Below are 14,909 nucleotides of genomic sequence, written 5' to 3'. Positions count from 1 at the left end.
TTGTAAGCTCTTCTGAGCAGGGACCGTCCTTATTCGTTAATTTGTACAGCGCTGCATAACCCTAGTAGCGCTCTAGAAATGTTAAGTAGTAGTAGTAGTATTCCCACTGCAGCTCCTTGTGACTCTGGGCAAGTCACTTAACCCTCCATTGCCCCAGGTACAAAATAACAACCTGTATATAATATGTAAGTCACTTTGATTGTAACTACAGAAAGGCAGAGTATTATATCCCATCCCCTTTATGTCCATCCTTTTATTCTAGTTGCTTACATTTGTAGCTACAAATTTCTCCACTGTCCCTAAAGGAAGAATCCTTCCCTATCTAGCCTAAGAGGATACCCGTAGGTTTTATCTCTTGCTGCTGGGGTTAAGAAAAACAAACTATAGCATGATCTTATAGACAGTCTCATGTCATAATTGTTCACTATAATTAAACTCCATTTGTTGTTAGGAGAATGCATTAGGTTGTTGACGTTCTGCTTATTATTTCTGACCTTTTGAAAAGGTCATTGCTAGGAGAGTTAGTTACAGAGGTACCCATGATGTTCCTAAGCACTGTTCTCCGTCCCTTCAGGTTGACCCAGCTGAAGGCAGAGATAAAGGAAACCCAAGAGCTCAGAGAAGAGGCTGAAAAGGTCGCAACTGAACTGCGAAACAAGAAGAAGGAAGCTCTGGGTCTGCATTTCCAGGACTGGACTCTGGATGTCACTGGAAGAATTCCACTGCCACTTGTAATTCGTCTTCAAATGCTTGAAATATTCCCTAACTGAGATAATATTTAACCATCTCTCTGACCTCATGTGCAACTTTCTTTAAATTAAATTAGTCGCCTTACTTTCTAACTCTAATTACTCTCTTTCCTATCTATATGTTCCATTTTTGCTTATACCCTTCACTATCAATTAAAATGTTCTATTACATATTGAATTGACATTGTAAGTAGTATACTATATAATATTGAAAACTTAGGGTTGAAATAATTCCAGTATAGTTGCAACAAATGCTAAATGTATTTCACCAACACGACTATGTATGAATACAAAAAGTTTTATTGATCACCTTTTCATAATATATAAACCTATAGCACATGAAATTGAACCCACTCAATAATCACACAAAAATCATACTCGTTTATCCCTCATTCTCACACATACAATCTTCCTGCTATCTTATTCACTCCTCTCTCATCACTTATACAAAATAACATTTTCAAAATACCATCATCCCACAAACCCCCACAAGCCGTAAATACCATCAACTCTATACATTAGTGGTACATATCTACCTAACTGAAGCACGGATTGCTGCATAGTCTCTGCTTAACACATCTTGTACCTCTTTCTTTGTAACACATTATCACTATTTGTTGTTCACCAATGTCCATATATTTGCAGAGCCTGTGAGGTCAAGAACAAAAAATAGTGATAATGTGTTAAGAAGAAAGAGGTACAAGATGTGTTAAGCAGAGACTATGCAGCAATCCGTGGTTCAGTTAGGTAGATATGTACCACTAATGTATAGAGTTGATGGTATTTACGGCTTGTGGGGGTTTGTGGGATGATGGTATTTTGAAAATGTTATTTTGTATAAGTGATGAGAGAGGAGTGAATAAGATAGCAGGAAGATTGTATGTGTGAGAATGAGGGATAAACGAGTATGATTTTTCTGTGATTAATGAGTGGGTTCAATTTCATGTGCTATAAGTAGTATACTATCCTGCTTATAATCGAACGAGAAAAACGCCCAAGTTCCGACCTAAATCGGGAGATGGACGTTTATCTCACAAAAACGAATAACGCGGTATAATCGAAAGCCGAACTTGGACGTTTTCAACTGCACTCCATCGCGGAAGCGTACAAAGTTGACGGGGGCATGTCGGAGGCGTGGTGAAGGTGGGACTGGGGCATGATTATCACCTGAACAGAGATGGGCGCCTTTCGCCGATAATGGAAAAAAAGTTTGCGTTTGTAGCTAGAATTTAGGGCACTTTTCCTGGACCCTGTTTTTTCACGAATAAGGCCCCAAAAAGTGCCCTAAATGACCAGATTACCCCCAGAGGGAATCAGGGATGACCTCCCCTGACTCCCCCAGTGGTCACTAACCCCCTCCCACCACAAAAAAATGATGTTTCACAACTTTTCATTTTCACCCTCAAATGTCATACCCACCTCCCTGGCAGCAGTATGCAGGTCCCTGGAGCAGTTGTTAGGGGGTGCAGTGGACTTCAAGCAGGTGGACCCAGGCCCACCCCCCCCTACCTGTTACAATTGTGCTGCTTAATGCGTAGTCGTCCAACCCCCCCAAACCCACTGTACCCACATGTAGGTGCCCCCCTTCTCCCCTTAGGGCTATAGTAATGGTGTAGACTTGTGGGCAGTGGGTTTTGAGGGGGATTTGGGGGGCTCAACACACAAGAGAAGGGTGCTATGCACCTGGGAGCTCTTTTACCTTTTTTTTTGTTTTTGTAAAAGTGCCCCCTAGGGTGCCCGGTTGCTGTCCTGGCATGTGAGAGGGACCAGTGCACTACGAATCCTGGCCCCTCCCACGAACAAATGCCTTGGATTTATTCGTTTTTGAGCTGGGCGCTTTCATTTTCCATTATCGCTGAAAAACAAAAACGCCCAGCTCACAAATTGTCGAATAAAACATGGACGCCTATTTTTTTCGAAAATACGGTTCGGTCCGCCCCTTCACGGACCCGTTCTCGGAGATAAACGCCCATGGAGATAGACGTTTTCGTTCGATTATGCCCCTCCATGCCATACTTTGTATTGTTATTTGAATACTTTTACTGCTGTAATTGCCTGTTGCTGATGTTTGATCTATTCTTACTGTACACTGCCTTGAATTAATTCCTTCAAAAAGGCGGTAAATAAATCCTAATAAATAAATAGTTATTTATTTACTAGGATTTATTTGCCGCCTATTTGAAGGAATTCACTCAAGGCAGTGTACAAACATGAGCAATAGACAATTACAGCAGTAAAAAATATTCAAATAACAATACAAAGTATGGCATAGTTTACTACTTACAATGTCAACACAATACGTAATAGAACATTTTAATAGCAGAGGGTATAAGCAAAGATGGAACATATAGGGCATTTTTAGCGCATGCACAAAATTAGCGAGCGCTAACTCATTGGAATATTGTGGGCGCCTACACAGTTTATAATTTTTGTCACCCTTCTGTACTTTTTCTAATTCAATACATTCAATACCGGGGCATGCGCAGTTCCCAGCACTTAATATCTGGGTATGACTGCCAACCCAGAAGATAACCTAGCACTGGTACTCAGTTAACTTCCTGCATAAAGTTAGGACAGCTGTTTTGCTGTCCTGATTTATGCAGTTACTTAGCTGGTCAGTGAACTGAAAAATGCCACTAATTGGCAAAGTTTCCGCTCTGCCCTAATTCTGCCCCAGGATTGCCCACAAACTAGCTGTTTTTTTGGCAAAGGTGGTTAGAGGGTATATTCAACGTACTATCCATTCCGGTTAAATGCTGCTGAATATCACCGTAAAACCATAATGTAAATAGCCAGGGGCCTCTTCTGGCCATTTAAATTGCTTTGAATATTGACCCCATAAGTTTGAGCTGGGCAGAGTAGATGGGTTCCTTGGCTTTTTTCTGCTGTCCTCCACCATGTACTAAGCAGAAGAGAAAGCAGAGAGAAAGAAGGTTACAAGCATGTACAATTTTTCTCAGTCTCCTATGTCTTGTTTAAAAGATTAGTTCAAGCAGAGTATCCTCAGGATTTTTCCTTGTAGTTGTGGCACTGTAACCTAGGGGTCAGGGGCCAGAGCTCAGGTGCTTCCTCCCCCCCCCCACCCCTGCATTGATGTCAAATCTAAATTGTGTCTGCTGGTACCACAGTCAAATCACTGAATACTCCCTCAAAACATAAATCATCAGGTTTTAGTCCTCTTGTGCTGTCCTTAATCTTTCTTTGGTTATGTTTCAGGTCTTTGAAGAAATCACCTGTCAGCTGTTACTTGTTGCACACCTATACAATGGTGTGTAAGGGGAGGGGCACAGTGTCTCTGGTGGGGTTGAACCCCTTGGTTACAAGTGCATCACTGGCACACCATGAGCAATAGCACAGTAGCACCAGTCTGAGGGGCAGTTCAGTTGTCTGATTACTTAAGAATGCCAGGGCTTTGCTTTTCTTAGTGAAAAAAGATCTAAATAAAATAAATGTATTCTTCAAATTTTGCACTTCATTTATAGGTTCAGAGTGCCCTCAAGTCATTCCAGGACGTTGTTTCTCAGTATCTGCCAGGCAGCAGACAAGGTGAGATGAGACTGTTTGAGAAGAACCGGGAAGGTAAAGCTGTTGTGATATTTAGATGTTAGGAACATCTCAAAAGGAACATGGAAGCAGCAACAGAAGAGTTAGGAAAATTCATCTACAGTGCACTCAACTTAAGTGAATGCCAGATAAGTGCACACTCCACTTATCTGTAACTGAAACAGTCTCAAATGTTTCCCATTCATTCTAATTTAAACTGACTCTGGTTTAGCACACCAGCGATAAGTGCATACTCTGGTTAAGTGCAATGCATCGATCAGCTCTTTTTACAACATCACTCCTTTTAAATGCAATTTCTCTCCTGGCCCTGTTATAAAGAGAGTACCCCTCCCCACTCCCGGGCCTACCTTACAGCCCTGGTGTATGCAAGGCATTCCAACTTCCGCCCAAAATGGAAACTCCCACAAAGAGAACACCCCCACCGGACACATCGTAGGCCCCCTCCCTGGGCCTACCTTACAGCACTAGTGATCCAGTGCTCAGATGGGGCAGGAGCGATCCTCCTACACCCCTCCGGCCATGCAGTCTTCTTAGTGAAAATGGCTGCCATGAGTTCTCGTGGCAATCTCGCGAGACTGCCATGAGTTTGTGGTAATTTCATGAGACTGCTGCTGAAATTCATGGCAGCCATTTTCACTAAGGAGACTGCAACTACCCAGCTGACTACTGTAAGGTAGGCCTGGAGAGGGGGCCTATAGTGGGTCCAGAGGATTTTTTTTTCTCTTTGTGAGAGTTTCCATTTGGGTCAGGAGACAGAAGACCTTCCATGCACTTGAAAATGGTAACTTCAGTTATGTGCATGCTCCAGATAAGCGCAAGTAAAATTTCAGTGCACTTAACCAGAGTGCAGAGTACATCATACTACAGAAAAAGCCACAGTTTTTTCCTATTTTTAGTAAACCAATAATCACTGAGGAAAGCGCTATCAAGAATGGATGAACTGCATGTGTGTGTGAGAGAGAGAGCAAGAGACAGATAACTGTTTCTTCCTGCTCCAGGAAGTGTAATGCACCCTGTATCTAGGACTCTGAAGGCAGCAGGTGCACACAGGAGCGTGTTTCAAACCCCTGGTCATGACCGGGGAAAAAAAAAAACCAACAAGCAGCGGCAGCAACTTTCGGAAGGTTTCTGAAAGGAGAACAAAGAATGTACCTCCCTAAAGCAGTCTGCTTCTGATCCTCATCAGACTACCTGTGCCTATCCTTCTCCCCCTCCTCCTGACTCCCTTCCACCTGTCTGTGCTGTCCTCCTGCTTCTGACCCTCTTCAACCTATCTGTTCCTGTTCCTACTTGCTGCTCCTGAGCCTTGTTTTCTAGTCTATGCTTGTCTTGCTTCCTTCCTGACCCTTGTTATTTTTCTATATCAGTGATATACGCCAGAGAACTAGAGATGACTACTAAATGGGAACAGAAACTCAATGAAGAAGAATTTGTGGAGGTGAGCAATGGAGTATCATAAAGATTCTCCTTCTCTTTTTTTCTGACCCTGAGGTTCTGCTGACCAGGGCCCTTGGGTGTTAATGAACACATCCTCTTCCTTGTGAAACTTTAAACATGGTGGCAGACAAAAGTGCAAGGCCTATCCACTCTCTGTCCCTTCCTACCAACATGCTGCAGTTATATAATAGATTAGGGGTAGGCAACCTTGGTCCTTGAGGGCCACAACCCAGTTGGGTTTTCAGGATTTTGCCAATGAATATGCAAGAGATCTACTTGCATATGCAAATAGATCTGGGAGGGAGTGATGTTGTGGTGATCATCTTGAAAACCCTTAGGGACCAAGGTTGCCTACCTCTGTAATAGATGATGACAGATAAAGATTAAGTGGACAATTCTATAAAACAGATGCTAACATGTATGTGCACATTACATGCATAAATGTTTAGAATACCTGCATACACCTGCATATGTGTGCACATACATGCATATGTGCCAAATTTCCACCAAAATATGTACTTGCAAGGGGGTTTACATATGGGTGAGTGTGAGCAGGATGCAAACTTACATGTGTACCTTATACAATACCATAAAGAATGTGCATATCTTTGGCATTTAGGCACCTGCAGCTACATTAGCTCTATGGCTGGTCTAAGAGCTCATGCCTAGATGCATATATGCCCAGTATGCTATAAAAGAAAATAGGTCCTACATTTCTTTATAGAATAAGCTCCTACCAGATGCCCTGTTATAGAATTGACCTTTAATTGTCCCATCCAGTCTTATCGGTGTTTTCCCTCTCAGTTCTCTAACACTTTGAATAACAGCATATAAATTCGCATACTAAAACCAACACCTTCTCGCTATGTCTTTTGCTCAGGCTCTCAGTCATGTTCCTTCCACTGCCCTTTTACAATTTTGTTACAGTTATGGGCTCCCCTACCTCGCTGGTGGGCTGTTCCAGGCCTTGTCATCATCTTTCTTGGTTCTTCTACATCTTCAGCATGATCTAGCATCCAGACTCTCAAAGAGCTGCCTGTTTGTCTGTACATATTGCACCTTGTGAACTTTAGAGAGAGGCTCTGTTTGGCATAAGGTTAGAAAATGTTGAAATGAGCACTGGGAGTCACCCTTAGGAGTGAAGCTTATTCCTGTCATGGAAAGCACAAAAGTAACCCATGTGGAGACATTACCCATGAGCTAGCAAACCTAGTGAGGCTGTTGTAGCATCCAGCCAATCTGTGCTTTCTGATGTGGACTCTTGTCCTTGAAACCCATGTCTCCAAAAATTGGTTAGTCTATAAGGTGCCACCAGTCTCTGTCATTCTTGATGTTAGCATTGGAATCATGTCTGCTACCTTACTGGTTTTGGAAGGGTCAGGGCAGCTAACCCACTGCTCTCTGCTCATTAGCATGTATTCTCCTCTGAATAAAACTCAAGAACCACCGACCCTACGTTTACTCTCACCTCCCCATCACCAAGAAGCTTCTAGTTAAAATATTTTACTGACATTTCAAAGTAAGAAACATATAACATATAGTAACAACATACGACAATAATGCAAATGGCTTAAAAAGCCTCAATAATAGTCCACGGAGTGTGGGAGAGAATATTGCCATGTCAAAATGTACATTAAGAAAATTAATGTTCCAAAACTATGACTATACTTAACCATTGTAAAAATAACAATTCAAGTCTGAATGCTCAGAAACATATGAGGTTTGGACGTAAAATATAGATTTACAAATTATGATGCTGCATGAAAAAAACTGAAACGTTAATGAGATCCAAGAAGCTTCTAGGTTTGTCCCATACTTTCCCAAATTCTGTTATTACTTTCTCCCCTCCCCCATCCACCTCATTATGAGTCTTTCATAGGACTATGTCTTCCTCATTAAAAAAAAAGGGGGGGGGGGAATAAATGAGAAATTAGAAAAATACAATACATGAAGAGCCACTGAAGGATTTGAAGATGTTCAGAGATATTTGTTGCTCTATCTTCTACAAATCAGACCCCTGGGAATAATGTTGTAGTCCTTCATGGCACAGTCAGTCCCTTATCTAAAAGTAGCTATAAGTCAGCTTCTCCTCATATCTCCTTCCCATCTTCTTACTCCGTTAAACTCAAAGTTCAGGTTCTAAATGAAGATTTCAGCCAGTGCCAGCCTCTGAGACTCTTTCCTCATACAGTTGGGATGTGTTCAGGACTGGGCCAACCTTTGGGCAGGACTAGGAGATCACCAAGGGCAGCAGCTTCTTGGGGGGCATCAAAGAGCAACTGGAGTCAAAGCAAAACAATAGATCCTGACAACAACCACATAAACTCAAAGAAATAACAGGAGGTTCTTTTACCAGCAGGGATAGTGGACAGTTCATTGCTGTGATGGGGAGAGGAAGGGCCTAAAAGTTAATTGTATGGGGGGAGGGGAAGGGCCTAAATGTTAATTGGATGGGGGGGAAGGGCCTAAAAGTTAATTGGATGTGGAAGGGGAAGGGCCTAAATGTTAATTGGATGGGGGGAGGGGAAGGGCCTAAAAGTTAATTGGATGGGGGGAGGGGAAGGGCCTAAATGTTAATTGGATGGGGGGAAGGGCCTAAAAGTTAATTGGATGGGGGAGGGGAAGGGCCTAAAAGTTAATTGAATGGGGGGAGGGGAAGGGCCTAAATGTTAATTGGAGGGGGTACAAGTCTGATGGGTAGCATAAGGTGTTAATATCCTTGCACTAGTTCTGGATATATTTTTAGCAGTCATACATCAAATTTAGACATAGTTTTGTCTAGCCTTATTTCTCAATCCCCTGACAAAAGGTTAAGGAAACCACAAAGCACCGTGCCACATGCATGTATGCTGAGCTTCTCCCTTTCAGCAGAGCTCTGAGATCTGTTGTTGCCCATTCATGGCAAGATTCCAGCTTGTAGAAGGAATCATTATCTATCTTCATAGGTCATGCTCCCAGAATAGTACTACCAGAGCTTATGAGAGATGCACTGGCAATAAATCCACGTGTCTTCCAGTCTGCAACATATTATAAATCTCATGTTTAATAGCATTAAGTTTGCGGTATGGCCATTTGCAAGAGTTGCAAATGCAGTGGTTGGGATTTGTATTTACTCTGAAATACCAGTCCTGGATTTATTTCTGATCAAAGTCAGGAGGAGTGCACTGAAGATCAATAAGTCACCAATAAGACAGGGATCTTTATTATAAAACAGGTGATAAGCTTAGCCCCTGGAGGGGGCCAGTCAAAAAGCAAAATAGGTAGGGTGACATAAGTTAATGCTTACCTGTTTATCAAAGTTTCATCATGATGCACTGAACAATTCTCTGTGGCTGTCTTGTTAGCTGACTTCTGTACATCTCTCTGTTGCGTTATTGCTGTGTCTCTCTGTTGCTTTGCCTCAGTCTATTTATGTGTCTCTCAGTCTGTCCCTGTATTTATACATATATTTATTTATTTATTTATTTATATTTATGTATTTATATTCCTGTGTGATCCATTTAAACCTTCTACTCAGTGTGCTGCTGCGGCTAAGAAAGCAAATAGAATGTTAGGTATTATTAGGAAAGGAATGGAAAACAAAAATGAGGACGTTATAATGCCTTTGTATCGCTCCATGGTGCGACCGCACCTCGAATATTGTGTTCAATTCTGGTCGCTGCATCTCAAAAAAGATATAGTGCAATTAGAAAAGATGCAGAGAAGGGCGACGAAAATGATAAAGGGGATGGGACGACTTCCCTATGAGGAAAGGCTAAAGCAGCTGGGGCTCTTCAGCTTGGAGAAAAGATAGCTGAGGGGAGATATGATAGAGGTCTATAAATAACGAGTGGAGTTGAACGGGTAGACATGAAGCTTCTGTTTACACTTTCCAAAAATACTAGGACTAGGGGGCATGCGATGAAGCTACAAAGTAGTAAATTTAAAACAAATCGGAGAAAATGTTTCTTCATTCAACGTGTAATTAAACTCTAGAATTCGTTGCCAGAGAATGTGGTAAAAGTGGTTAGCTTAGCAGAGTTTAAAAATGATTTGGCTGGCTTCCTAAAGGAGAAGTCCATAGACCATTGTTAAGTTGGACTTGAGGAAAATCCACTATTTCTGGGATAAGCAGAATAAAATGTTTTGTACTTTTTTGGGATCTTGCCAGGTATTTGTGACCTGGATTGGCCACTGTTGGAAACAGGATGCTGGGCTCGATGGACCTTTGGTCTTTCCCAGTATGGCAATACTTATGTACTTATGTACTATGTTACTATGTTATTATGTGGTTGGGGCTGAGAGGAAACAGAGGGCTGCAAACAAGTAAATAATAGCATCAGCTCCTGTGGGTATGGGTGGGGATGGAGGAGTTTAATTGTGGGAATGGTTGGAGATGAAATGGATCTTAGTGGGTATGGGTGGGTGTGGGTTAGATTCCTTTGGGGATGGGGTCTACTTGCATGGTGCCAACGAGAGCTTCTTTCTGGAGATCATAAGATGTAACATATATAGGCAATTTGTCTACCCATGTATATATTTCTGTGTATCTGTGTCACTCTCTGTGAGTCCCTGTGTGTTTTCCTCTCTATGGAGCTTAATTTTAGGGGTTTACATTTGTGGTTTTGTGCGCATGGACTGATGATGATAGCTTATTCTTTTTTAATTAAAGTACAGAATCACACAAAAGAATAATGCAGGAATACTGATCAAGATGAAATACAGAAAAATCATACTAGCCCAACTCAAGGGAGCTGGTACTACCTATCATTAGAACAAACTCAATAAGGAAAATTAGCCAAGATAAACTGGCAAAATTGGCATCAATAACCTTCAGTACCCAATTCTCAAAAACCACTACTTCTCATGTTCTTTAAGCAATTGTTCTAGTTGTAAAGAGCCCTAAAATATCAACAGAAAGAGGCTAAGATCCGCTCTTAGAAAATGTACAAAGAAAAAAGCAGATCAATAATAACAAAAAAGAGAAGTGGTTTATTGAACAATTACCTGACATGGCCACATTTCATCCACAGGCTAAAAGGGGTGTAAACACAATATACCCCCAATAGTAATTATACTGCAAACACATACATCAGCAAAATTCACCCTTTCCTCTCTGAACACACCACCCGAACTCTCGTCCACGCTCTCATTACCTCTCGCCTTGACTACTGCAACTTACTCCTCACCAGCCTCCCACTTAGCCATCTATCCCCCTTCAATCTGTTCAGAACTCTGCTGCGCGTCTCATATTCCGCCAGAACCGATATACTCATATCACCCCTCTCCTCAGGTCACTTCACTGGCTTCCAATCAGATACCGCATTCAATTCAAGCTTCTCCTTCTTACCTACAAATGCACTCAGTCTGCTGCCCCTCACTACCTTTCTACCCTCATCTCCCCTTAAGTTCCCGTCCGTAACCTCCATTCACAGGACAAATCCCTCCTCTCAGTACCCTTCTCCACCACCGCCAACTCCAGGCTCCGCTCATTCTGCCTCGCCTCACCCTATGCTTGGAACAACCTTCCTGAGCCCTTACGCCAAGCCCCCTCCCTACCCATCTTCAAATCTTTGCTCAAAGCCCACCTCTTCAATGCTGCATTCGGCACCTAACCCTTACCGTTCAGTAAATCCAGACTGCCCCAATTTGACTGCCCTTATCGGACTGACCGCTCACTTATCTATTAGATTGTAAGCTCTTTGAGCAGGGACTGTCCCTCTATGTTAAATTGTACAGCGCTGCATAACCCTAGTAGCACTTTAGAAATGTTAAGTAGTAGTAGTATACAGTACTTCTCTTCAAACAGTGTAGTTCTCCACAAAATACCTCATCCTTTTTCTGAAAATATGTCTTTAGCACAACCCGATTTATACAATTCAGAGGCCAAAGTGACCAGGAAGGTGGATCCAGTATTGATCACATCTTGAGTGTCTTCTAAAAAAAGCTGTTAGGTTAATTTCAGGTGAAACCATTGATCCACCCCTTGTTATAATCTCTCCCTAGGAAGATAACAATTTGAAATTTGGAGAGTATCTGCTGTTGCCAAACCCAAGACCTCCTTGAGGTATTTTCTCTGGAGCATCTCCAGGGAAAGCAAGTAAACACAAGGAGAATTCAAATGTTGCAGATTTCTACCTCTGTTAGCATTTTCAATAATTTCTAACGTTACATATACACAGTGCATTTTTTCTAGCGAAAAAGGTGCAGGTACACAAATGACAGGCCACCTTTCAGGGGTGGGGTGGTCACTGAGGGACCCACCCCACAATAGCCAAGCCCCCTGCAACCAGTCACAGAATCTATGATGAGGCAGAATTGGTGTGTAGAGCCTGAGCTCTTTCAGTAAAACTTGGGAACCATGGGTCAGTTTTAGCACACAGTGGAAAAGGTGCCGGTACTCAGTACCCCCAAGTACCCAGTCAAAAAAAGCCCTGCATATGCATGACAATCCCTAATAGTAGTGACTGACATAGCTGCAAGAATAGAAACTTCCTTCTCCACTTTCACCAATTTATCAACACTTCTTGAGAAAAGGCAGCTGTCTGAGAGACAGTGGCTTTGAGCATACTCTCCATATGCTGAATTGAATCCCACAAATCTCTTAAAGTTATTTCCTGTTTGTCCTCAATAACCAGGGGTGTAGCCGGACAGCCAATTTTGGGTGGGCCTGAGTCCAAGGTGGGTGGGCACAGAATTCATGCTCCCCTGTCTCTAGCCCCCCTCTGCTCTGATTTGCTCCGCTGTCTGCTCTTTGTCCCACCCTCCACCTGCAAGCCCCAAATATTAAATACCTGAGCAAGAAGGCATCTAAAAAACCCCGCCAGCTAAAGATTTCCTCCTGCTCAGGCAGTCAGCGCTTTTCCTAACAGCAGCCAGCAGCACTTTCCTTGAGCTGATGCCACGGCCAGCAGGCTGTGCATGCATGAAAACTAAGCATGTGCAGAGGGGCTGATGTTGGTGTCAGCTCGAGGCAAGTTCTGCCGGTTGCGATTTGAAAGAGCACCGGCTGCCTGAAGAGGAGGAAATCTTTAGCTGGTGGGGGTTTGAGGATCTCTGCCAGCCATAGGAAGAGTGCCAAAATTTTGGGTGGGCCTGAGTCCAAATAGGGTGGGGGGTGGGCCATGGGCCCCACCCATGGCTACGCCACTGTCAATAACTAAAGGTTGCTGAACAGAAGGAGCAGCTAAAATAACTGTTGGTAAATTAGGGGGTCTTTTACTAAAGATTAGCTCAATTTATCTGCAGCAGGGCTCATAGGAATAAAATGGGCCCTGCTGCTGATAACTCAAGCTAATCTTTTACCTACTTATGGGCAGATGATCGAAAGCCCGCAGGGCTTTACCACCCCTATGATCAGAGATAATAGCATGCAAATTTTAACACTCTATTCACTCTGATCATAGGGTAAAAGTGTGGGAGGATTGTGCCTGAGCATGCACTCGGGCACAATCCTCCTGTACTTGTTTGACAGGTCTAGGCTGTTCCAGCCCCCCTAACCCCCCCTGGCATTCCCTCCCATGAATGGAGCCCTGGTGGCACAGTGGGCTGTGAGTCAATCCCCTCCCCACCCCACCCCTGGTGGTCTTAGTGGCCCTTCCCACACCCTACCTTTGGTGGAGGAGGAAGGTGGCCTTCCTCCTCTTCTATCGGCACTGCCTTGAAAATGGCGGTGCCGGCCCTGCCCAGTGCATCCTGGGATGTGCTGAGCAGGGCTTCACACTATATAAGGAGGGAGAGGAGGGGTACTTTATTCTTTTTAGAACAAGACCTGTGTTCATCCAGTCTCTTCTGTTATTTTGTCAACCTGGAAAAGTAATGGGAACAATTTTTTTTTACAAATATAAAACCAAAAAAATAAGAGAATAAATAGTAATTTTAGAGACAAAAACGCATATGCAGCCCCTAAAATTAATCTAAAAAATGTTCACAAGAAAATAATAATAATTTCAAGGGAAAAGAGTGTAAAAAAAACGTTAAGGCTGACAGAATCCAGCTTTCAATGAATTATCATCATTGCACATCCAAAACATCATAACGAATGTGAAAAAGAAACGTTCATATACTTCAGTAAATCTAAGTCCAATGATTCTATAAACTTCAAGAGAATTAAGAAGAATATTTAAACCAGTAAGAAGCAGAAGATGGTTGTCTGCATCTAAGGCAGGTTCTGGTTTTAAATTTATTCCGTGAGCACCAGTGGCGTAGCCAAGGGTGGGCTGGGGTGGGCCCAGGCCCACCCACTTTAGATTCAGGCCCACCAAGTAGCAGCACACCTATAATGTGGCTGGCAGGGACCCCAAGCCTCACCAGCCAAAAACTCCCAACAACTGTTTGCTGCCGGTGAAAATCTGCTATTTAAAAGGTATACGGGGGAGAGGGGATGTTTGAAAGGCCATATGGCATGCAGGCGAGAGAGGGAGAAACCAAATCACTTGTAGGACAAGGTGGAGTTCTGCCCACCCACCTTGGGTCCAGGCCCACCCAAACTTGGGTGTCTGGCTACGCCCCTGGTGAGCACGCACTTTTAATGAAATTATTTTCTTGAACTTGTTTAGAGATAGTTAAATGTTTCTCATGAACATTTTTTTAGGTTAATTTTAGGGGTTTGCATTTGTGGTTTTGTGCACATGGACTGATGATAATAGCTCAGTGGTGAATGTTGGATTACATATTTGTAGCGTAAATTCCTCCAGTTTGACGGTCCATCACATTATTTATTTATTTACCTAGTCTTTGTGGTTTGATTACTATTTTATAAAGACAACATAGCTGATTGGGTCCTTTTATTAAGCAAGATAAGTGCTGCAGTAAGTTTTGAATCTACATGTGTAAACCATGTGCTAAAAAATATTTTAAAATTTTTCCGGGAGGAGGCGTGTCTGGGGGGGCAGAGAGTGGGCGTTTCTGCACTAATCAGTTAGTGCATCTAAATTACCACAGAATTATCACGGGAGCCCTTACTGCCTACAAAATAGGTGTTGGGTAAGTGCTCATATGCTAATATATTTCATGGGTGCACATGGCCATTAATTCAAAAATGAGGTCGTTTTCCTGCTGCAGTAAAAATAGTCTTAGGGCGTGAGAGACCACTTTTTTCCACAGCTTAGTAAAAGGACCCCATGTATTTCACAAAACAGACAGAACTAATCCCAGTAGTGCACAAATTCTCACATACAA

At 42.7% G+C, this 14,909-nt stretch overlaps 1 protein-coding gene across 1 annotated transcript in view; it reads left to right on the top strand.

Moving 5' to 3' along the window:
• EFCAB5 (EF-hand calcium binding domain 5) overlaps positions 1-14,909 on the top strand; it is an 85,526-nt gene that overhangs the window by 13,009 nt on the left and 57,608 nt on the right. The window contains exons 3-5 of the mRNA XM_030185679.1: positions 575-731; positions 4,232-4,295; positions 5,681-5,751. Coding sequence (XP_030041539.1) covers positions 575-731; positions 4,232-4,295; positions 5,681-5,751 — 292 coding nt within the window. The remainder of the gene's footprint in view (positions 1-574; positions 732-4,231; positions 4,296-5,680; positions 5,752-14,909) is intronic.

The sequence above is a fragment of the Microcaecilia unicolor genome, chromosome 13, assembly GCF_901765095.1.
Source record: "Microcaecilia unicolor chromosome 13, aMicUni1.1, whole genome shotgun sequence".
Classification (NCBI taxonomy): domain Eukaryota; kingdom Metazoa; phylum Chordata; class Amphibia; order Gymnophiona; family Siphonopidae; genus Microcaecilia; species Microcaecilia unicolor.
Note: the sequence above shows the minus strand (reverse complement) of the source record. Positions and strands in the feature narration are given on the sequence as shown.